At 36.4% G+C, this 22,836-nt stretch overlaps 1 protein-coding gene and 1 pseudogene across 1 annotated transcript; one reads left to right on the top strand and one right to left on the bottom strand.

Moving 5' to 3' along the window:
* The first annotated feature begins 519 nt into the window (after nt 1–519).
* Nucleotides 520–2,870, top strand: LOC110658419 (protein LYK5). The gene has a single exon (XM_021816019.2). The coding sequence runs from the start codon at nt 555–557 to the stop codon at nt 2,649–2,651; it is 2,097 nt and encodes a 698-aa protein (XP_021671711.2). The 5' UTR covers nt 520–554; the 3' UTR covers nt 2,652–2,870.
* Nucleotides 2,871–4,247: 1,377 nt separating this feature from the next.
* LOC110658420 (tetratricopeptide repeat protein SKI3-like) lies at nt 4,248–22,073 on the bottom strand (annotated as a pseudogene).
* Nucleotides 22,074–22,836: the final 763 nt, after the last annotated feature.

The following is a 22,836-nucleotide window of genomic DNA, read 5'->3' as shown; positions in this document are numbered from 1 at the left end:
TTTTTTTATGATACAATTTAAAATTATTTTTAAAGAGATCATAAAAAAATAAATTTTGAATATTATAATATAAATTTATTAAATTTTTTATTTAAATGGATTATCATTTTGAAAACTGATTTAAAAAAATAAAATTTAAATTATTAAAATATAAATTCATTAAATATGACCTAATTAAAATATTAACCGAAAAATTTTTAACTCACTATTAATAAAACAATTTAAATTATTAGAATATATTATTCTCACAAAATTAAAATAAATTTTAAATTATTAAAATATAAATTTATTTAATTTTATATTTAATTGAGTTAATAAAAGAATTTTAAATTATTAAAATATTAAATATCAAAATTAAACCTATCTGATAAATTAATATTATAATATTTTTAAAATTAAATAATATCCTTCATTTAAAAATAATATCCTTCAAATACTGATGTCTAATCTCTTGACGTCTTTACACGGTTCACAGACTTCCAATTTGTAGGTCCCCTGTTGACTTATATCACATTCTTTCCTTAGTTTTCAACAAATGAGTTTATAACAAGCAAATGAGGGTTGAACAGCCCAATCCCCATTCTGCCCATCTTCTACCTTCAGTTACCCTGTTAACTCTTTTCATACGCACAGAGAGAAGAAATCTTCACCTTGAATTTGCGCCCATGGATTCTGTTCCTCAATGGATGTCAAAGAAACTAGATGGGCTGCTGTTGCTAGTGGCTATGGATTGGCTAATCCATTCTCAAGTACAAGCCCAGCAAACTTATGTGAACAATAAACAGCTCGACTGTTACAACACCAACTTCAATTACACCACCAAAGGATATGAATGCAATGGCCTTCAATCATCATGCCAATCCTTTCTCACCTTCCGGTCTGATCCTACCTACAACACCCCAGTCGCCATCGCCTACCTTCTGACAGCCTCAGCCACTCGCATAGCCTCCATCAACAACATCTCCTCCGATGTCGCCTCTATCCCTACTGACACCCAGGTGATTATCCCCGTCAATTGTTCCTGTTTCTCTCGCCAGTATTACCAGCACAACGCAACCTACAATCTCAAGCTCCCATCCGAAACATACTTCTCCGTCGCCAACAACACTTACCAGGGCCTCTCCACTTGTCAAGCGATGATGGATCAAAACCCTTATGGGGATAGAAATCTGTTGGTGAATATGAGTCTGGAAGTTCCCCTCAGGTGTGCTTGCCCCACTTCCAATCAGACCGCTTTGGGGTTCAAGTACTTGCTCACCTACATGGTTACCTGGGGCGATTCCATTTCTTCCATCGCCCAATTATTCAGCGTCGACCAACAGAGCGTGTTGGATGCAAATAAACTGACCTCCTCCAGCATCATCTTCCCGTTCACTCCAATTCTGGTTCCTTTGACTAGGGAGCCCACGAAGATCAATCGGGCAGTGGTACCTCCGCCTGCATCACCTTCTCCGCAAACTCCCATCTTCCCTGGTGGGGGATCCAACTCTTCCAGTAACCGAAAATGGGTATATGTGGGTGTTGGGTCAGGAGTTGCTATGCTTATTGTTTTAGCCGTGTTTGCATTCCTGTTCTGGAACCGCAAGTCCAAGTCTCATGAGGCCAAGCCTGTCTCCACCTCAGAACCCAAGGCGTTACAATCGGAGTCGGCTGATTACTCCGCTGTTCCAGTCCAAGATAGCCAATCTGGGTCTCTCTCATCCCTTGGAATCAGATATGCGATTGAGTCTTTGACTCTCTACAAATTCGAGGACTTGGAAATGGCCACCGGTTATTTCGGTGAAAATAGTAGAATTAAAGGATTGGTTTATAAGGGATCATTTAAGGGTGATGCCGCCGCCGTCAAGGTCATGAAAGGAGATGTCTCGAGGGAGATCAACATTCTAAAGAAGATCAATCATTTCAACATCATCAGGCTCTCTGGCTTCTGCTTACACGAGGGAAACACCTTTCTAGTTTACGAGTTCGCCGAGAATGGTGCTCTCTGCGATTGGCTTCACTCTGACGACAGCTTGTACCGGATTCCTACTCTTACATGGAAGCAGAGAGTTCAGATTGCCTACGATGTGGCTGATGCCCTTAATTACCTCCACAATTACACTAACCCCCCTTTTATCCACAAGAACTTGAAGACCAGTAACATTTTCCTGGATGCCGGATTTAGAGCCAAGATTGGTAACTTCGGCTTGGCAAGAACGTTGGAAAATGAAGACGAAGGCGGACTGCAACTCACAAGACATGTTGTGGGAACTCAAGGCTATATGGCCCCTGAGTACGTCGAGAATGGTCTCATTACCCCCAAGTTAGATGTCTTCGCATTTGGGGTTGTGATTTTGGAGCTCTTGTCTGGAAAGGAAGCTGCTGCTGGTGACAAGGAAATGCTCTCAGCATCAATAAGCTTGGTACTGGAGGGGGACAATGTAAGAGAGAAATTCCTTGACTTCATCGATCCTTCTCTGGGAAACGAGTACCCATTGGACGTAGCCTTCTCCCTAGCTAACCTGGCTAAAAACTGCGTCACTCGTGATATCAATGCTCGTCCCTCCATTCCTCAAGTTATCATGACTTTATCCAAGATTCTCTCATCTTCGCTGGATTGGGAACCTTCTCTCGAACTTCAAAGCTCAAGGTCTATGAGCAGTGGCAGGTAAACATTGCTGAAGATTGTGAGGTACTTGCACCATCCACCTTGCACAGTAGATTGATACATCGCCATGAATAATCTGTACTATAAGCCGAGTGTTCCAGGATAATATGGGTCCAGATGTATTCACTTTCAAACACAATAGCAATTTAATTACAATTTCTAAACTCATCCAAAAAATGTCTATTAAGGATCTGAATAATGGAAATTTTTATAGCAGCGTCTAGTCAGAAATTTCAAATGCATATACATCCTATTCTTGACCCCCTTTTTGGGTGCTTGGACATTGGTTTCTTTAATGACTAAACTCTCAGGTATTAACATCCTACAGTAAATAACAATGTTTCGATTTAGACAAAAGGGGATAGCACAAAATCAAAATGATATCAGCTGATGCATCTACTGAGAGCCCGATTCATTAAGAATACAAGGCGCAGTTGTCTCTTGCAACTATACCGTCAGTCGTTGATATACGTGGAACCAACATGGATCTTCCATGAGCATAGAGCGCACCGGTGTAACTAACTTCCAATCACAGCGTACACAACATTGAACACACCATGTGAGTGCAGGATCTTTGAAAAATTACACATCTTCCCCTTGTCTTTCCCGAGAGTGCACTCTTGAGGAGTGGTGCAACTTATTCCATAATCTTCTGTAAAACCTTCCAATATCTCAAACAAGATGGATCTGTATGAATAGACCAAAGAACCCATTTCTGCGGGCTTTGATAGAATTCCACATTGGATGAGGAGTCAACTTGAGCTTCTGATCAATTTGCAAGCAAATGCATTTGAAAGAACAGTTCTGCAGGTCTCGTTTCTGAGTAAAATATGAAACACATGAGAGCATATATGCTTGTGCAAGCACACATTAACCATCTTTAGCAGTTGATTAATTACTAGTCACATCAGTTCCCAACCTTCTCACCCCAATCCATTGGCATGGATCATAATCATTGGCAGAATGACAAGTAATCCACAAATTTGATGTATGAATATAATGACAAGTTGAACAAAATTTTCAATATGCTGATTGGAAATTTACGCACAACTCACTCTTGCTGCATATTTATTTATTTATTTAAAATTAAAATGATGAGTTGTCAAGTTCATTAGCATCTTTGTTTGAGAAGAAATGTAAAAGGCAAAGGACTTTGCACCCTTTTATCATTTCAATTACCCCCCACCCCTCCTGATGAATGTACTAAAATTCCATAAATATATAATCTAAATAGGGTAAGAGTTGATTGCACAATTCCACTTTTGAGGTTAATATATTTCCAAATTCTGAGGGAAAAGCTAAACAATTAAAATAAGCACAATATTTCAGAGTTCGTCCACAATTATCCTAGTAAACAACTTTCTCCTTTGCAAACACACAAGAGTATACATGGATCATAATCATACCTGGTGGCCAAGAATACCATTCAAGCAGAGATTCTTCTCCCATTTCTGCTTAGAGTCAAGGCTCCCTTCTGCTTGTGCCAAAAATAAACAACTTTCTCCTTTGCAAACACACACGAGTGTACATGGATCATAATCATAGCTGGCGGCCAAGAATACCATTCAAGCGGAGATTCTTCTCCCATTTCTACTTAGAGTCAAGGCTCCCTTCTGCTTGTGCCAAAAATAAAAGACACATTAGGCAGTGGAATAACAGAACTTGTATGAGCTTTGGTGAGACTTCTAATAGCAAATCAAATTGGGAACTACTAAACATTCTGGCAAGCTCCATACAGGAAGCACCTGGATTCATTAGTGATCAGATCAGAAATGTGAGAGAGTCACCAATCCATTTTCTATATTTATCAATAAGCATCAATCTGCCTGTTATAGAGAGAAAACTCAAGCTGTAAAACTTAAAAAAATATATGTACTATTGCAAACTTATGAAACTGGCTTACGTTCATTGATTTCACAATAGCAAAAATAACATGCCAGAGAAATGACCCTCAAGCTCTTTAAGTACCGAAAAAAACTAATTCTCCCTATAAATTCAAGACATGTCATCATTGCTTTCTAAAAAATTAATCCTAATGAATATAAATGCAACTCTAAACCATGTCTTTGTCACCAACGTGACAGACTTGTAGTAGAATTTTATCAGACATTAAATACTAAATTACAGAAAGACAAATCAATGCAATATTTACTAAAATTTGATAGAAACATTGATTTTATAACTAAAGTAATTCCAGTGGAAAGCAATAATGGCAAAAAACACTTCAAAACCAAACTGCCAATTGATGAATACCATGATAGAGAAAAAGACAGCTGTCAGCACCAGCCAGCAAACAAGCTTGAGAAAGAAATTCTTCGGCAGATAAAAAATCCTGATTCCATATAGATATTAAACCCAAAACCAAACTAAATACAGCCGTCCACATTCCATGAATTCTTCCATTCTTTTAAACATTCCTTGAAACTCAGCTCTGAGATATTTGAATCAGTTTGAATGTCATATCGGGATTCCATGATTTTAAGACATGTCAATCCTATATGATAATCTGTCTTAAGCTCCAGGCATCTTCTATACTCTTCCTGAAGGTTTAGAAAGTTGCCTTCAATAGCATGGGCTCGACATAACAGTAAGTGTCCAAGAAAAGGTAGCTATTAGGGATACACAGCGACACAGCACATTTAGCATGCTCAATACAGTCAAGTCGATTCCCACATTGCAAACTAATTTCAGAATGACAAAGCAGAAGCTGAAACATTTGATATTGATATGAAAAGCTTTCGCTAGAGTATAGCTCCGTGGAAAGTGCCACTAAAAGCAGTTGCTTGACTATCACACAGAGTTGCCGAGGAAATCTCTCTTCACGTGCCTTCTGTAAAATATTAAGTATTAGCAAATATCGTGCATTATGATTCCATGGTTCCTGATGCAAGTGCCTGCACGTTCAAAACAAGAACAGGGGAATCACATCTGTTGTGCCTAATATTTGCAAGAGGGGCACTTTTAAGGTTTTGCATTACTGGAGAGGAGACAAGTAGGAAACTTCGAGGTAGAGCAAATTTTAACAAGAGGAAGCTACCGCAGACCCATTTATCTTAATTATTATAATGTACACAAAATTCAAGACAGCATTTATATCTGCACAAAATAACCAATACCAATATGCTGATCCTCAAAACCCAAAGAACATAAAGCTTTCTTATAAAGGCTTGATGAGCAATCACAATGCATTGTAAAACTCAGATTTAAAGATAAAACGCAAGAGTAACCATACTTCTGGAGTTCTTGAATGGCTCCAGGTCCATTCAGACACTGATAACCACATGTTGGGAAAGGAAACTTTGGATCTTTATTGCCAATTGCACAGAAAGTAACTGCACCAGCACCAAGGATCTCCCATCCAGATTTAAACCTACTTTATTGCCACTGTAAGGAGAATCTATAATGCAGCACCTACTTGCTACATGAGTGTGTTCCCATTCCTCAGTGGATAGCAAAAGGTGACCAAGCAAGTTCCTGTTCCCATAATGTGTGTCAAGAGTACAAGAAAGATAAAACAGTTAACATTAATGATGGGTCAACAACCATAATATAAAATTACTAATAGCTAATAGCCAGATTGAGTACCATATGAGAGCATTTGCACACCGTGGCCCTGAAAATCAGCAAACTTAAAGTTCTAGATCTGTCTCTATAGACAAGATTAGTTATGATGGAATCGATGCATCCAACACTGTAAGCCCACAGATGCATTAAAGCAACAACCACAATGCAAATTTTAAGAAAACAATATGGCCAAAAATCTCTTGCTCACCAAGTTTTGCTATCCCCAATCAAATGCTCAAAACTGAATGGTGGAGGAAGAGTCAATAAAAGAATTAATAGGCCCAATATTGTATTAGTGTGTCACTATCAACGTATTCACTCCACTCTTAATGAAAGAATTGTTTAACAAATGCATCATGATTTATAAATATGTTTTATTCAGTTAGATCTTTCTCAGGTCTTGCAAACTATTTCATACAAATAATCCAATGGACTATGTTCAATAAATACTTGAGCAGCTAGATAGGTTCTTGCCAAGTAGCAGAAATCTGGATGCAGGTTGCAAAGGAAGGTGGACAACAACGGCAGATGCAGAAACTTTCAGCATTGCTAGGTATAATGCATGGTTCTTGTTTCAAGTTACATTGTACCTCATCAATTCACTGTTGGGGAACTTATGAAGAGCTTTTTTAAGGTAACAAATTCCATTCTGAAATCCAAGTCAAGAATCTGATCCATGCTTCACGTGCACGAACCAACAAATAAATTTTCTACTGTTAAACTTCAAAACCTATATACAAGTGCTACCCTAAGCTTAGAATAAGATCTTCAAGTTCCAATGAGAAAAGCAAGAAACTTACCAATTTACCTAGTGCTATTAAGCAGTGCATTCCATTGACATGTCCATTGACATGTTCATGAGATAAAATGGAGTATCGACTAGTTGAAATAACCTACTGAAGTCAGTTACTCTGATCAGGAGCATGTATAGTAGACAGTATAAAGCTGACTTTTGAGTTCTCAAACAGTTCTTTTGGCATTTTCAAAATGCTAGCAATTGCTGAATCTAGTCCAGAAATGTAATATAGCAATCTGCAGAAGAAACTAACAGAAACAGCTGCAGATGTTTGCTCCATTGAACTGGCACTGGCAGCCAGATTCCTCACCATAGAGGGCAAGATCGCTCTTACCAAGTTGCCATAGTGAGAAAGCATATGTGATATGTCTCTGTATGCTTTCTCATCAAGCCACCTTAAACAAATAAAACTTAATCAAATTGCAAGCTTAAGAAACAACTCCACAAATTTTTTCATACTTCTAAATAAACTAGTAACAATACAACATACGATGCAAAAATGAACTGCAAGTTGCAAACCAAGTGATAAGCTTTGACAAATGAGGTTTTACTTGTTAATCTAGTTGCTGTTTCACTCATGATTTTACCTCATCTTTTACAAATTTAGGAGAACACATAAAAAGAAAAGAGCACTAAACCAGAATATGAAGCAATTATACATCAGTTCTCTTGTTTCCTGCAGATAAATATTCATATACTGAACCAAACCTACTTTCTTCTAATTTTCACATTCTTGAACAGCATCTGCAGCGTACCCTGCCTGCACCAAATGAAAGTATTTGATGAAGACAAAGAATATATGCACACACACACACACACATATAGTTTGAACTGCAAGAGGAGCTTGAGTGACATATTAGCACTTTTACAGGTCTAAACAAAAGCTTAAAAAATGGAAATGAAAAAATAAGGCGAATAATTTTACCCTACAAAGAGATCAGCCCAAGTTAACTGCTATATCTCAGAGATGAGATTTAGAAGCAGTGCCTGGTGAAATGTTGATTGCACAGCCTGCTAGCTTATATGAAGCAACAGCAGTTTGATACTCAGACCGTGCCTCGCAAACTAAGCCTTTCAAATTACGAGATTCTGGATACCTGCTGGATGGCTCCACATACCTGTACGATTGCCAAATTATTGAATGAACACCTTGATAAGCAAGCCAGTTACCACTTGGATGTTGGAAGACAGAAGACAGGAAACCATTTGTTTCTTCTAGAAAAACCTATTTTTGATTTAATAAATGAACATGCCTGTGAAGATGCAAGGTTCCCTGAAAGCAAAGCTAGCTTAGCAAGACCAATTTGGAATTCTGCAAGCTGCCAGAGATGAAAACATGAAGTTTAGCCACGCAAGAGATTGGCAATATGTAAACCATCAGATGATACGCTACTTATTAAAAGAACAAGTGGATGAAACTGGCCACATTGCAATGATAAGATTTTCCACTATTACTTGTGTCAATGGTAATCAAAGCAATATGGAGCATATAAAATTATAGAATAAAAAATAAGTGATAATACTAGATGAAAGTCTCCCTCTCATGAAGCTTATTCAAGATAAAAAAAAAAAGGAACAAAATTTTTACAGGCAATATCTGCACAGCTCATAAGCAGCTATCAAAAGCCTCCCCTGTTGTGGGCTCCCTGAGGACCAAAATTATTATTTCAACATTAATAAAGCTGTCAGGGAACAAAATTAAAAACCATGCAGTTCGCCCATAAATGAACTTAACAACCTACCTAGCATTAGCATCAGCTGCCATTCCTGCCCACGTAATGCAAGTGAAGGATCTACACTTCTAGCACAATCAAATGCCTGTCTTGCCAACTTCTTCTGACCTTCTTCTCTATAAAGCTGTAGAAACAACAACATTAGACTCCTATTGTTAAATCAAACTGAGGTGAACAACCGCCCTTGAGATACATCCAGAATGTTTTATATTGTAAGATGCACAAACATTGATGGGAGTTTGGGTGAGATGCAAAAAGAATAAGTGTGATTTTTAGAATTAGACATTTTCTCAACACCTCAACTCAACTCAACTAAAGCTTTATTCCAAAAATTTGGAGTCGGCTATATGGATTCTCTTTCTCCACTTTAGATTTTGGGTTAAATCCTCGGACATGTGTAATGCTTCTAGGTCATGTTGTACTACTCTCCTCCAAGTCAATTTAAGTCTACCCCTTCTTTTCTTTCTATCCTCTACCCTAATGTGCTCTACTTGTCTAACTGGAATCTCTGTATGTCTACGCTTCACATGATCAAACCACCTCAATCTCCCTTCTCTCAACTTATACTCAATTCATATCACTCCTACCTTTTCTCTAATACTCTCATTACGAACTTTATCTAGTTTAGTAAGGCCACTCATCCACCTTAACATTCTCATCTCCGCAACTCTTATCTTAAACATATACGACTCATTCAGTGCCCAACACTCACTACCATATAACATGGCCGGTCGTATGGCTGTACGGTAAAATTTTCCTTTTAACTTCTTGGAAATCTTGCGATCACATAAAACTCACGTGGCACGTCTCTACTTCAACCATCTGACTTTAATCCTATGACTAACATCCTCCTCACATCCCCCATCTACTTGAAGGACTGAGCCGAGATATTTAAAGTGAGTACTTTGGGACAGTATCACTCTATCCAAACTAACTCCATCCAAACTAACTCCTTCCCTATCACCAGTTCGGCCTTCACTGAACTTACAATGCATGTATTCTGTCTTCGTTCTACTTAACTTAAAGCCCTTTAACTCTAGAGTACTTCTCCAAAACTCTAACTTTCTATTAAGGGATACTCTCTTGTATATGTTTCGTTAATTCATCTAAAATTAATGTAAAAAGGTAAGGGCTTACAGCTGAACCTTGGTGTAATCTAACTGAGATAGGAAAATCTCGTGTCCCCTCCCACTGTGCGCACAATAGTAGTTGCTCTTCATACATGTCTTTCAACACTTGTATGTACCTAATAGATACCCCATTTTGTTCTAACTCTTTCCATAAGACATCTCTTGGAACACTATCATAATCCTTCTCCAAATCGATAAAAATCATGTGTAAATCTTTCCTTGCATCTCTATATTTCTCCATCAAGCTTCTAATGAGAAAGATCGCTTCCATAGTTGAACGACCAGGCATGAAGCCAAATTGATTGGGAGAGACAGAAGTATCATAACGTAGTCAATATTCCACAACTCTCTCTCATAACTTCATAGTATGGCTCATGAGTTTAATTCCCCTATAGTTTAAGCAACTTTGTATGTCTCTCTTATTTTTAAAAATAGGTACTAAAATACTCCTTCTCCATTTATCAAGCATTTTCTTTGAATTTAGAATTTTATTAAACAATTTAGTTAACCATGCCACTCCCATATCTCCCAAACACTTCCACACTTCAATTGGTATTCCATCAGATCCACAGGCTTTACCCACTTTCATTCTCTTAAGTACTTCCTTTACTTCTAAAGATCTAATCCTTCTAGTATAATTCACATTCTTTTCTATTGCTCTGTAATCTATATTCACGCTATTATCATTTTGACTATTATTAAAGAGATCATCAAAATAATTTCTCCATATTTCTTTAATGTTCTCATCTTTCACCAACACTTTTCCTTCTTTATCCTTAATGGCCCTAACTTGATTGAGATCTTGACATTTCTTTTCTCTCCTCCTTGCTAATTTATAAATATCTTTCTCCCCTTCTTTAGTTTCAAGTTTCTCATATAACTTTTCAAAAGCCTGCGCTCTTGCTTGACTAACTACCTTTTTTGCTTCTTTCTTTGCTATCTTGTACTGTTCATATGACTCATTATTATCACACTTAGGTAACTTCTTATACCATTCTCTCTCTCTTCACTGCCTTTTGTACTTTCTCGTTCTACCACCATCTCTTTTTTAAGGGTGGTCCATGTCCTCTAGACTCTCCAAGTACTTTTTTAGCTTCTTTTCTAATCTTTAATGCCATCTATATCTACATATCATTGGCTTCCATATCCAGATTTCATGCTTCGGACTCAAGAAGCTCATTTTTGAACTTTACTTGCTTTACTCCTTTGAACTCCCACCACTTTGTTCGAGCTACACTATTTCTTCTAACCTTACTTGAAATGTTCCTCAACTTGACATCCAAGACCATTAACCGATGTTGATTTGTTAAGGCCTCTCCCGGAATGACCTTACAATCCTTGCATAGAGCTCTATTTATCTTCCTGGTTAAGAGGAAGTCAATTTGGCTTCCATGTTGCCCACTTTTGAAAGTCACTAAATGTGGCTCTCTTTTTATAAAGTAGGTATTTACTAGTATTAGGTCATATGCCATAGCAAAATCCATAATATTTTTTCCCTTATTTCGGTTGCCAAATTCAAAACCTCCATGAACATTCTCATAGCCTTACCTATCACTTCCTACATGTCCATTTAAATCTCCACCGATGAAAACATTCTCTTCATTCGGTATGCTTTGCATTAGATCATCCATATATTCCCAAAATCTTTGTTTACTCTCACTATTTAGTCCGATTTGTGGGGCATAAGCACTAACTCTATTTATTGTTTCTCCTTCTAGTACTAGTTTTACTAGTATAATTCTATCTTCTACTCTTTTCACAGCTATTACAGCATCTTTCAACGTCCTGTTTATGATTATGTCCACATCGTTCTTATTTCTCTCCTTTCCAGTAAACCACAGTTTGTACCCTGAATTACCCACTTCCTTACTTTTCTCTCCTACCCATTTAGTCTCCTGAATGCAAGCAATATTCACCCTTCTCCTTTCCAAGGTATCCACAAGCTCCAGTAATTTTCCTGTAAGTGATCCAATATTCCAAGTACCAGCCCTGATTCTCCTCCTATCACGTTCTTTCTTAATTGATCTCCTTCTATGATATCTTCTATTATTATCTATGCCTATCTGATGTTCTATTCTACTATCTGTCCTATGAACTAACTTCTTTACCCACATCCATCCATGATGTGAGAACCCTTGCTCATTTAACACCACACCCAGGCGCCGGCATGGCGCGTCTCTTTCGGTGAACTCTCTACACTCTTGCATATTTCTCACTATACTCGGGCTCCGATGTAGCGCGTCGTAAGTAGAGGACGCCCCAACGTTTATATTATTTGAATCCATATCATAAGATGTGACGAAATTTTTACGCTGCTTATCACCTACCGCAACCCTCCTCCTTTATCCGGGCTTGGGACCGGCTAAGCGCAAACCACTTAGGCGAAGTTAATTAGATATTTTCTCAAGTTTCAAGGAAATTTAAAACCAATTAGTTTAAGGTTACATACAATTAAAATCAAAACCTTAACAAAACCTACTAGCATTACTCATCTGTATGGTTTACAGGCACTGTTTTGTTTCTTAGTCTATTTGGAATTGCCTTTTCAGCATTTTTTAGAAACATTGGGTAGCCTAACAAGTTAATGATTTACCTATGTCACCTAGACTTCATGCAATATCATTCAAGACATTAATAACACAAAGAGCAAATTACTAAAATAAAAGAATGCGTACATGAGGAAAGGTATGTAAATGAGGTTTTTTTGGGTGAATTACACAATAGAAGATATAGTTACTTTTCTCCTTCCCACTAAGAGCTATGCTATAGTTTTCATTGACATCTGTTAAGTGAATACAAGAAATCCTAATTTTATGTGTTGATAAGGTGGTGATACTATATGAGGATTGAGGAATCCTGTAGAAATATAGAATTGATTCATAAAATTTGACACAAATTTTGAAGATCAATGCCAAAATAAATGCATACAATACATGTGAAACAAACAACATACACTGAGAATGAAGTCTTCAATGATGTGGGTTTCAGCACCACAGTGATATGTTTTCCTTAAACATGTATTACATATATAAATGAAATAAGCATGGAAATTTGTTTATAAAATTTAAATATATTTCAACTTCGCTTTTAATATCAGAGAGTGCATGTAGCACACATTGCCATTGGAGATAAAATGAGAGCAAGTTGATTAAGATAGTTTGGTCATGTCCACCATAAAGCATCAAATGCCCTAGTACAGAAATGTGATAATTTAGTGGAAGAAAGAGTCAGAAGGGAAAGGGAGATACCTAAAATGTCATAGAGGGAAGTAATGCCAAAATATTTACAATATTTGGATATTAATGCACAATTGGTTTCAACTGAATGGCAAAAAAGGATTCATATAGCCGAACCCAACTAATTTGGGATTGAGGCTTAGTTGTTGTTGTTTTAATTATCTCCATATAAAAAAGATTCATACTTTCACCCATTAAAGTCCTATTGAAAATATTTAATACACATAGGAAACTTATCAACAAAAATATTTTTTTTAGTTAAAAGGAAAATAGGTCATTTTCAAGAAAATATTATGAATGGGAAGTCATTTGCTGGACTTCTAACGAACTTACAAAAGGAAAGGAACGGATAAAAGAATTACAAGCACAATTGCATATGCTGACCAGTACATTTGCTGTTGGCTGCTGAAGATCTAGCCAACCACCATAGTTTACCCCTCTTTTTGTGTGATTTGATCTTCTACTCAAGTATATTGAAAATAAATAGACAAATAGCCTTTACATGTCCAAACTTTCTCACAGTTGTTTTTATGCTAGAAAGGAATTTCCAACTGATTTCCAATACAACAGCTAAACAATAAAATTAAAAAAAAAAATTCATTTTATCTTATACTATTATTCATAGGAAAGTTTTTTTCCACAACATAAATAAAGCCTAAGTAAAACTTTAATCAAGGACTTTAAGAGGAGAGTTAAAGAGAATATTATAGACATGGGTTAAGGAAGAGAACAAATATAAGTTTCAGAAAAAAAAAAAAAGGGTTCTTGTCAAACAAATCAAATATATAATGATTAAGCAACTAAACTACATCCTCATTCAATCGTGCATCTTATGTAACAAAATATTGCAAAATTGTACTGATTAATGCACGTTTAGACAAAATGCAGACCAAACCAGAACCTTAAATATAAGCTCAAGTATAACCATCCTGGGGCAGGCAGGACGCATTTGACCAAGAAGAGTAAACCTTGGGCTAGCTTATACTAATTACAGTACAATCCCAAATGGCATTGATGTAGCACAAATAATGACAATGAAAGAGCATCATGAACATTACAGCAAATACTTTCCTAAAATAAATAAAGCCCAAACATGACAACATGAAGGAAGTACATATAATTAAAGAACCCACAGTTTATTTTCTAACAAATAAGACATAGCCTGCCAAAAAATTAAGAAAATTGCCTACTTAAGAAGTCAAACAAAAATTCCAATTACAAACTCTGAAGACCATTTTAGGAGAGAAGAAGATTGGACTCAAAAGACATAGGACAGTACCTTCCTGAGATATGACCAAGCAACAGTTGATGATACACCCAATTGCAATCCCCTAATCAAGGCATGTTGTTTCATTGCATTATGTCCAGATAGACACCCTAGTGCCACCCAGAACTTATAATTATCACCCTCAAGTAACAAGCCCCCGAGAGCCATCCTCTCTGATAGTTGCCTAGTAAAAGAGAACAAGTTAAGAGGGAAAATATATGGTAACATGAGAGATCAAATATAAAGAAGATAAACACATATCATACCAAGGATACAAGTCAAGCCATAAATTTTCATTCATAGAAGAAATGAGATCCAAAGTTATTGCAATATCAATATAGAGGTTAGCCTGCCATGGGGCCAAATGCAAAGCCTGTTGATAAGACCTTTTGGCAAACATAGCAGCCAAATGGCAGGTTTGCTTCCAAGAAAATACAGAAGCCTCCACATCAAATTCAGCACCATGGTACGCTTTTGTCCAACGAAAACATTTTGCATAGGTGAGCTAGCAAGAAAGAGAAAAACACTTCAGTTACCAATTAGTGCACCAAAAAGTAATACTTTATTACACTTATGCTTCATCTAAACAATGAATGAGATAAGCAATGACAAACAATTTCAAGCTGCCACTTTCCAAGTAAGAGATGTGCATAACTGTACAAGAATGCAGTGTGGTAAGAAAACAAGATAACTTTTCACTTAGCAAATAAAAGGAAATATAATAAAAATCCTCATTTATACTGCCACATGGGTCCAATACACTTTTATGCATATACAGTTAAAATTCTCCAACCCAATTCATTTCATTGGTGAATATAAAAGAAATTGCACAAATCAAACTAGTCCATATGTTTATTTGGTGAGAGAACAGAAAACTGTATTGTTATGGAAAATCAATCACTATATTATTTCTTTGTATATTCTGTATTCTGTATTCCTATTTAGGATTTCTTATTTAGGATTTCTTCCTAATTAGTAGAACACAATTATAGGAATCAATTGTATATATATATCCACGTACAAATTAATTGAAATTAAGGAGAATCATCTCTTTCTACATGGTATCAGAGCAGGTCATCTATCTAGGGTGACTATTTGTTCTCACCACCCAACTCAGGAGAGACCTTGGCCGCCGACCGGCCATTTCGACTCCAATCAACATCGCCGGCGTCGCCTCAACCCCCCCATTCCACCACTGTGTGCTGTTGCCTGATCCAGTACACCATTAAAGGACTTCTGAGGTTTGACTCTCAGATCCTATTTCGGTATTTGTTTGATTTATGATTTTGGGTTATTTTGCTGCTGTAAGCACTTTGGATTAGCGTTTCGGTTAGTTTTCTTTATCTCAACAAATGGCAGACAATAAGAATATTATTTCTTATGTGATTTCGGTGATGACTAAGATCACGGAACACAAACTTATTGGTTCGAATTACCTGGAGTGGAGTAAGACTGTTAGGGTCTATTTGCGTAGCATTGATAAAGATGATCACCTTACTAAAGATCCACCTACGGATGATACAAGACAAACTTGGCTAAGGGAGGATGCTCGGTTGTTTTTGCAACTTTGGAACTCGATTCACAGTGAGGTAATTAGTTTAATTAATCACTGTGAATTTGTTAAGGAATTGATGAATTATTTAGATTTTCTATATTCTGGTAAAGGGAATATCTCCCATATTTATGATGTTTGTAAGGTATTCTACCGTGCTGAAAAAGAGGATAAGTCTCTCACAGCTTATTTTATAGATTTTAAACGGGTATATGAGGAACTTAATGTATTGTTGCCTTTTAGTTCTGATGTGAAAGTTCAGCAGGCCCAACGGGAGCAACTGGCTGTTATGAGTTTTCTTGCAGGCCTTCCTCCAGAGTATGAGACTGCTAAATCTCATATTCTCTCCAGTTCTGAGATTTCCTCTTGGCATGAAACGTTCACACGGGTCCTTCGTACAGAGAGTACCCAATCTTTACAGCCTGTCAGTAGTGCTCTTATTAGCCGTAATCCAAATGGACAACAGGGTAATAGAAGAGAAAGTAGAGGAGGAATTACAGGCAACAGAAGTCATCAGCGTAATGGAGAGGCTAGTTCTAATCAGGACTCAAGATGAGTCATTTGTTATTATTGCCATGAGCCTGACCATACAAAATATAATTGTCCGCAACTTCATAGGAAAAATCAGCGATCACATATGGCAAATATGGCAGCAGCAGATTCTACAGTATCTTCCTCTGAGAAAACTATTTTGGTATCTGCAGAGGATTTTGCACAGTTTTCCCAGTATCAAGCATCTCTAAAGCCCACTAGTTCCCCTGTCACTGCGATCGTTGAGTCAGGTAAATCCACTACATGCCATGTGTCTTCCTCATCCAAATGGGTTATTGATTCTGGTGCGACAGATCACATGACAGGTAATTCTAGTCTTCCTCTACTGTTACTTTAGCTGATGGTTCTACTTCTTGTGTCATGGGTTCTGGAACTACAAACCCGATTTTGTCAATTTCTTTTTCATCTGTTTTGTGTCTACCAAAATTCTCTTTTAATATACTTTCTGTTAGTAAACTTACTCGTAGCTTAAATTGTCCTGTTTCCTTTTTTTCCTGACCAGTGTTTGTTTCAGAATCTTACGACGAAAAAGATTATTGGTAGAGGACGTGAGTCAGGTGGTCTCTACATTCTGGAAAATCATGTACCGCGGTCGCTTGTTTGCTCCAGTACCTTAACACCTCTTGAAGCTCATTGTAGATTGAACCATCCTTCTTTGTCTACCATGAAGAAGCTGTGTCCTCGATTTGATCTTTATCGATCACTAGAATGTGAGTCGTGTCAGTTTGCAAAACATCATCATTTGCCTTCTGTGTCTAGAGTCAATAAACGGGCTTCATCTCCTTTTGAGTTAGTTCATTCTGATATTTGGGGTCCTTGTTCTGTTACTTCTAAAACTGGATTTCGTTATTTTATTACTTTTGTTGATGATTACTCTCGTGTTACCTGGTTATATTTAATGAAGAATCGTTCTGAGTTGTTTTCTATCTTTTGTACCTTTTGTAATGAAATCAAAACTCAATTTAATATTTTTGTGCTCATATTAAGAAGTGACAATGCCAAAGAATACTTTTCAGTACAATTTCAGTCTTATATGACATAAAATGGCATTCTTCATCAGTCTTCCTGTGTGGATACCCCATCCTGAAATGGCGTGGCCGAAAGAAAAAATCGGCATCTTCTTGAGGTAACTCGTGCTCTTCTTTTTCAGATGAAAGTTCCTAAACACTTTTGGGCGGATGCAGTTTCTATGGCCTATTTTTTGATCAATCGTATGTATTCTTCTGCCCTTAATGGGAATATTCCTTATACTGCTTTGTTTCCTACAAAATCTTTATTCCCTGTTGAACCCCGTATTTTTTGTTGTACCTGTTTTGTGCGTGATGTTCGTCAAAAGGTTACTAAATTGGATACAAAATCTCTCAAATGTGTCTTCTTTGGGTACTCCCGGCTGCAAAAATGGTACCTCTGTTTCTCTCCTACTCTTAATCGTTATCTTGTTTCTGCAGATGTCACATTTTTTGAGTCTACTCCATTTTTTCCTCAATCATCTATGTATGAGAGTCAGGGAAAAGAGGATGATCTCTAATATATACTGTCCAACCAATGTCTAGTCCTCTCCCACAGCCTTTTCCTTCTGTCTTTAGACCTACTCGACCTCCCGTTGTTCATGTTTATTCCAGGAGATTAGAGATTCCTGACTCAGATCCTCCACCAGCTACTTCGTTGGGAGATCCTGTACCTCATACTGATCATGATTCTGATCTAGACTTACCCATTGCTCTTCATAAAGGTAAACGTTCATGTACTTATCCTATCTCTTCTTTTGTTTCTTATAATCAATTGTCTTCTTGTTTTTGGTGTTTTGTTACTTCTTTAGACTCTGTTCCTATCCCTAATACTGTTGGTGAGGCACTGTCTCATCCTGGCTGGAGTGCTGCTATGAAAGAGGAAATTGAGGCTTTAGATGCTAATGATACATGGGAACTATAGCCTTTGTCCACTGGCAAGAAAGCTATTGGTAGCAAATGGGTTTTTACAGTAAAGGTAAATCCTGATGGCTCTGTGGCTAGGTTAAAAGCACGCCTTATAGCAAAAGGATATGCTCAGAAATATGGGATTGATTACTCTGACACTTTTTCTTCTGTAGCTAAACTTACTTATGTTCGCTTGTTTATCTCTTTAGCAGCTACATATGATTGGCCCCTGCACCAATTGGATATCAAGAATGCTTTCCTTCATGATGATCTTCAGGAGGAGGTGTATATAGAGCAACCACCTGGGTTTGTTGCTCAGGGAGAGTTGGATAAAGTTTGTAGGCTTCGAAAGTCTCTTTACGGCTTGAAACAAAGTCCTAGGGCCTGGTTTGGGAGATTCAGTAAAGCAGTACAGGAATTTGGTATGCAAAAAAGTAAATGTGATCACTCAGTATTTTATAGGCAATCTGAGGCTGGTCTAATTCTCCTGGTAGTCTATGTGGATGACATTGTCATCACTGGGAGTGACTCTGCAGGTATTTCATCTCTTAAAACCTTCCTCAAAACCCAGTTTCAGACCAAAGACTTGGGATTGTTAAAATATTTCTTGGGTATTGAAGTTATGAGAAGTAAGAAGGGTATTTTCTTGTCTCAAAGAAAATATGTACTTGATTTATTGACAGAGATAGGAAAATTAAGTGCTAAGCCTTGTAGTGCACCAATGACTCCAAATTTATAACTGTTAGCAGGAGATAGTGCGTTGTTTGAAGATCCAGAGAGATACAGGAGATTGGTAGGAAAATTGAACTACCTTACAGTCACTCGTCCTGACATTGCTTATGCCGTTAGTGTGACAAGTCAGTTTATGTCTTCCCCAACTGTTGCTCATTGGGAAGCCTTGGGACAAATCTTGTGTTATCTGAAGTGCGCTCCAGGAAGAGGTTTGTTATATGGTAATCATGGGCATTTGAATGTTAAATGTTTTTCAGATGCCAACTGGGCTGGATCTAAAGTTGACAGGAGGTCAACTACTGGATATTGCATTTTTGTTGGAGGAAATTTGGTGTCTTGGAGAAGCAAAAAGCAGAGTGTAGTTTCTCAATCTAGTGCTGAATCCGAATACAGAGCCATGACACAATCAGTATGTGAGGTAATGTGGATACTTCAATTATTAGATGAGACAGGTTTTAAGACCTCTCTGCCTGCGAAATTGTGGTGTGATAATCAAGCTGCTCTCCATATTGCTTCTAATCCAGTGTTTCATGAGCGGACCAAACATATTGAGATTGATTGTCACTTTGTTTGTGAAAAGATTCAACAACAGATCATCTCAACAGGACACATCAAAACTGGAGAGCAGTTAGGAGATATTTTCACAAAAGCCCTAAATGGAGCTAGGATTGACTACATTTGTAACAAGTTGGGCATGATTAACATCTATGCTCCAACTTGAGAGGGAGTGTTATGGAAAGTCAATCACTATATTATTTCTCTGTATATTCTGTATTCTGTATTCCTATTTTGGATTTCTTATTTAGGATTTCTTCCTAATTAGTAGAACACAATTATAGGAATCAATTGTATATATATATCCATGTACAGATTAATTGAAATTAAGGAGAATCATCTCTTTCTACAGGTATAAATTAAAGTTGAAAAATATTAGAAAATTTTACAAATGAAAGAGGTTGATATAGTTACTAGAGTTACAAGAAATGAAATAGGTAAATTGAGAAAATCATTCTCCAACTACCACTTCAAGATATTAAAATTAAAATTTTTGCCCATTGTTGACAGCTTAGTCTTATAGCCACCTTTGAAAAAGACTCTTAAGCTTCTAAAATAACAAGTGAGTGCCTTTTTCACGGAAAGCTTTCACTAAATGAGGAAAACACCCTTTTATAGATAATATATGGTAGGAATAAAAACGGATATCAAGCCATAGATAGGCTTACTTGGATGTCACCATGCAACTTCCAGATAAATGAAACATTTCCAGCCAACCAAGCATTTACATCTGCAACTTTCCCTGCATCCAGAAATCATTTAGAAACAAACCATTAGATACTTTTACTTTGATGTCAGAAAGATGTCATAGGGGAAGGAAAAAAACACTATTTAAAAAGTGAAGTTGACCAACGTTTAATAATGATGCTCCCCATTTGAATGCACCCAAATTCATACATTAGTTTGACAAACCAAGGAGTCCAGAAGCTAATCCATAGTATGCAGACACATTTTGAGGTGAAATCTCTAAAGCTCGCTGAAAATGCTCAACTCCCTAATTGCAGAAAGACCATATCATGATTACAAGTGTTTAGGAATCATGTTTGAATAACACCAGAATCAAAGATGGAGATAGAACATCATACAAGATTTGCAATAAAAAAGCCCATTGTATTAATTAGAATTGACATGGAATTGATCAATGTAAACCAATTTGGTGTTATGTTTAGCATAATTTTTCTCACGCGTTTGTAAATATAACTGGATAAGAAATATGTTCAATGATAATGCCTTAAGTTATTTTATAGGATATCATTAAGCCATCAATTTAAATGGCCACATGTACATTAATAGTCTTCAAGAAAATCTACATTGTATGATATGAATCAGGAATAAAATATTCCTCAATCATTATTACTTAGTTATTGAACAAAGATAAGTACTAGTTGAAACAATTGTCGCTGCAAAGAAATTCATCAAAAGATTTATACCACCTTTGGTTTCTTTAAAAAAAAGGGTTTAGTCCACAAAAAGAATGACAAAAGGTTGCTTGTTAAATTAAGAAATGCATTTTTTAAAACATGGATACACAATCTAAAGTTTGTGTTTCACTAAGTTTCTAATCATAGTATCAATCAATATTCAGATAATTTGTTACAAAGAATGTGCCCTAGCCTGACAATCTATGCTCTCAAGCACTGTCCTTTTTGACTGACATTCTCTTTTCTTCCTTTCTTTTTTATTTTCTTCTTATTTTTATTTTCACCATCTTTTTGATGGTCTGCCTTGCTAAAGATGGGGTTCTTATATATATAAATTATATATATATATATAAGATGGACAAATGTAAATGTAGTAAATGGAAATCTGCCATAATAAGCCAAATCTTTTACTCGGTTTGTTCAGTTTAATTTAGTTGAATTACATGTTAATCAAACAAATTAAGCTCCAAGACCATGTTATCTAAAGATAATGAAACCAGCTTCTTCTATTTCGAAGTGGAAAACATAAATGAAGAGAGAGAGAGAGAGAGAGAGAGAGAGGGCGGAGGGGGTGGGGGTTGGGTGCATCAAGTAAACTACTATGAAAAATAAACTAAAAACCAGTAATACCTTTCTGAAGGAACCAAGCATCAAGAAGACGTTTCCACTTTCAACCAAAGCAGAAACTCTCTTATCTTACAACTCAATGGCTGGCCCATAGGACTGATTAAATTGAGACAAGTTGACAGAGAAGAAACCCAGTGAGAACCCCAGAATCTAAGTTCAACTGCACCACGTAAGCACCATCCTCAACTAGAGATGAGGGCTGCTTTGTAGAGCATGGACATGATTTACAGACAAAAATTAAGACAATGTTATCATGACTGGTTTGTGTCCAATGCGTGTTGTTGCGTTGCCCGGGACAAAAATGGCAAAGTGAAGTCAAAAGGTCCAAATTCGGTGCGCAGTAGTTCTGCTCATTGAATCAAAGTATGGATAAAATTATTTGACAGAGGAAGGTAAGAAAAGAAACAAAAGTAAGTACCTTAGTGGCAGCAGTAAACGTGCCAAGATATTTAAAAAATAAATAAAAGAGAAAAAATAGAATAAAGGGTATTGAAAATTTTATTAAAAAAAATTAATAGAATAATTAAAATAGTATTAAAAATTTTATTGAGTTTATAAAATAATAAAGTAAGAAAATTGAGAGAATATTGAAAATAAAAAGAGTGTAGAAAATAATTGTTTAGAGAATTTGAGAAAAATTGAGAGAGTATTGAAAATTAAAAAGTATAGAGAATAATTATGTAGATAATTTGAGATTTATATAAATGAATTTGGTGGAATTGCCTGGAGAGTTGGAAGAATTTCTAAGTTAAGCGAGCTCACTTCTAAATCCTATGATGAGTTAGCTCCAGGAAGCTCTCCATTTCACTTATGGGACAAAATTCAAAACGAACAATTTCTTTAGTCATTGGAGCAAGGCGTTATAATTTCAGGAGAGAAAAATAATCATTCAAATAAAGTGTGTTCTTCGAAATTTGATTATATTGAAAAGTAAAATTATTTTGTTATAGAAAATGAGATAATTGAATAAAATTTTACGATTTATTTTGTGAGATTTTTGTAAATTGATACTGTTTTTCATAAAATAATTAATTATAAAAAATTTATTAATTTAAAAAAATTTATTCATGTAAAAAATATAAATTATTATATTTTCCATAACATTTTA

The sequence above is a fragment of the Hevea brasiliensis genome, chromosome 12, assembly GCF_030052815.1.
Source record: "Hevea brasiliensis isolate MT/VB/25A 57/8 chromosome 12, ASM3005281v1, whole genome shotgun sequence".
In the NCBI taxonomy this organism is placed as follows: domain Eukaryota; kingdom Viridiplantae; phylum Streptophyta; class Magnoliopsida; order Malpighiales; family Euphorbiaceae; genus Hevea; species Hevea brasiliensis.
This window is presented reverse-complemented; position numbering and strand designations above follow the sequence as displayed.

What these genes read in the sequence shown, in the direction of transcription:
- LOC110658419 (XM_021816019.2), top strand. Translation starts at nt 555, where the DNA reads ATGAGGGTTGAACAGCCCAATCCCCATTCTGCCCATCTTCTACCTTCA.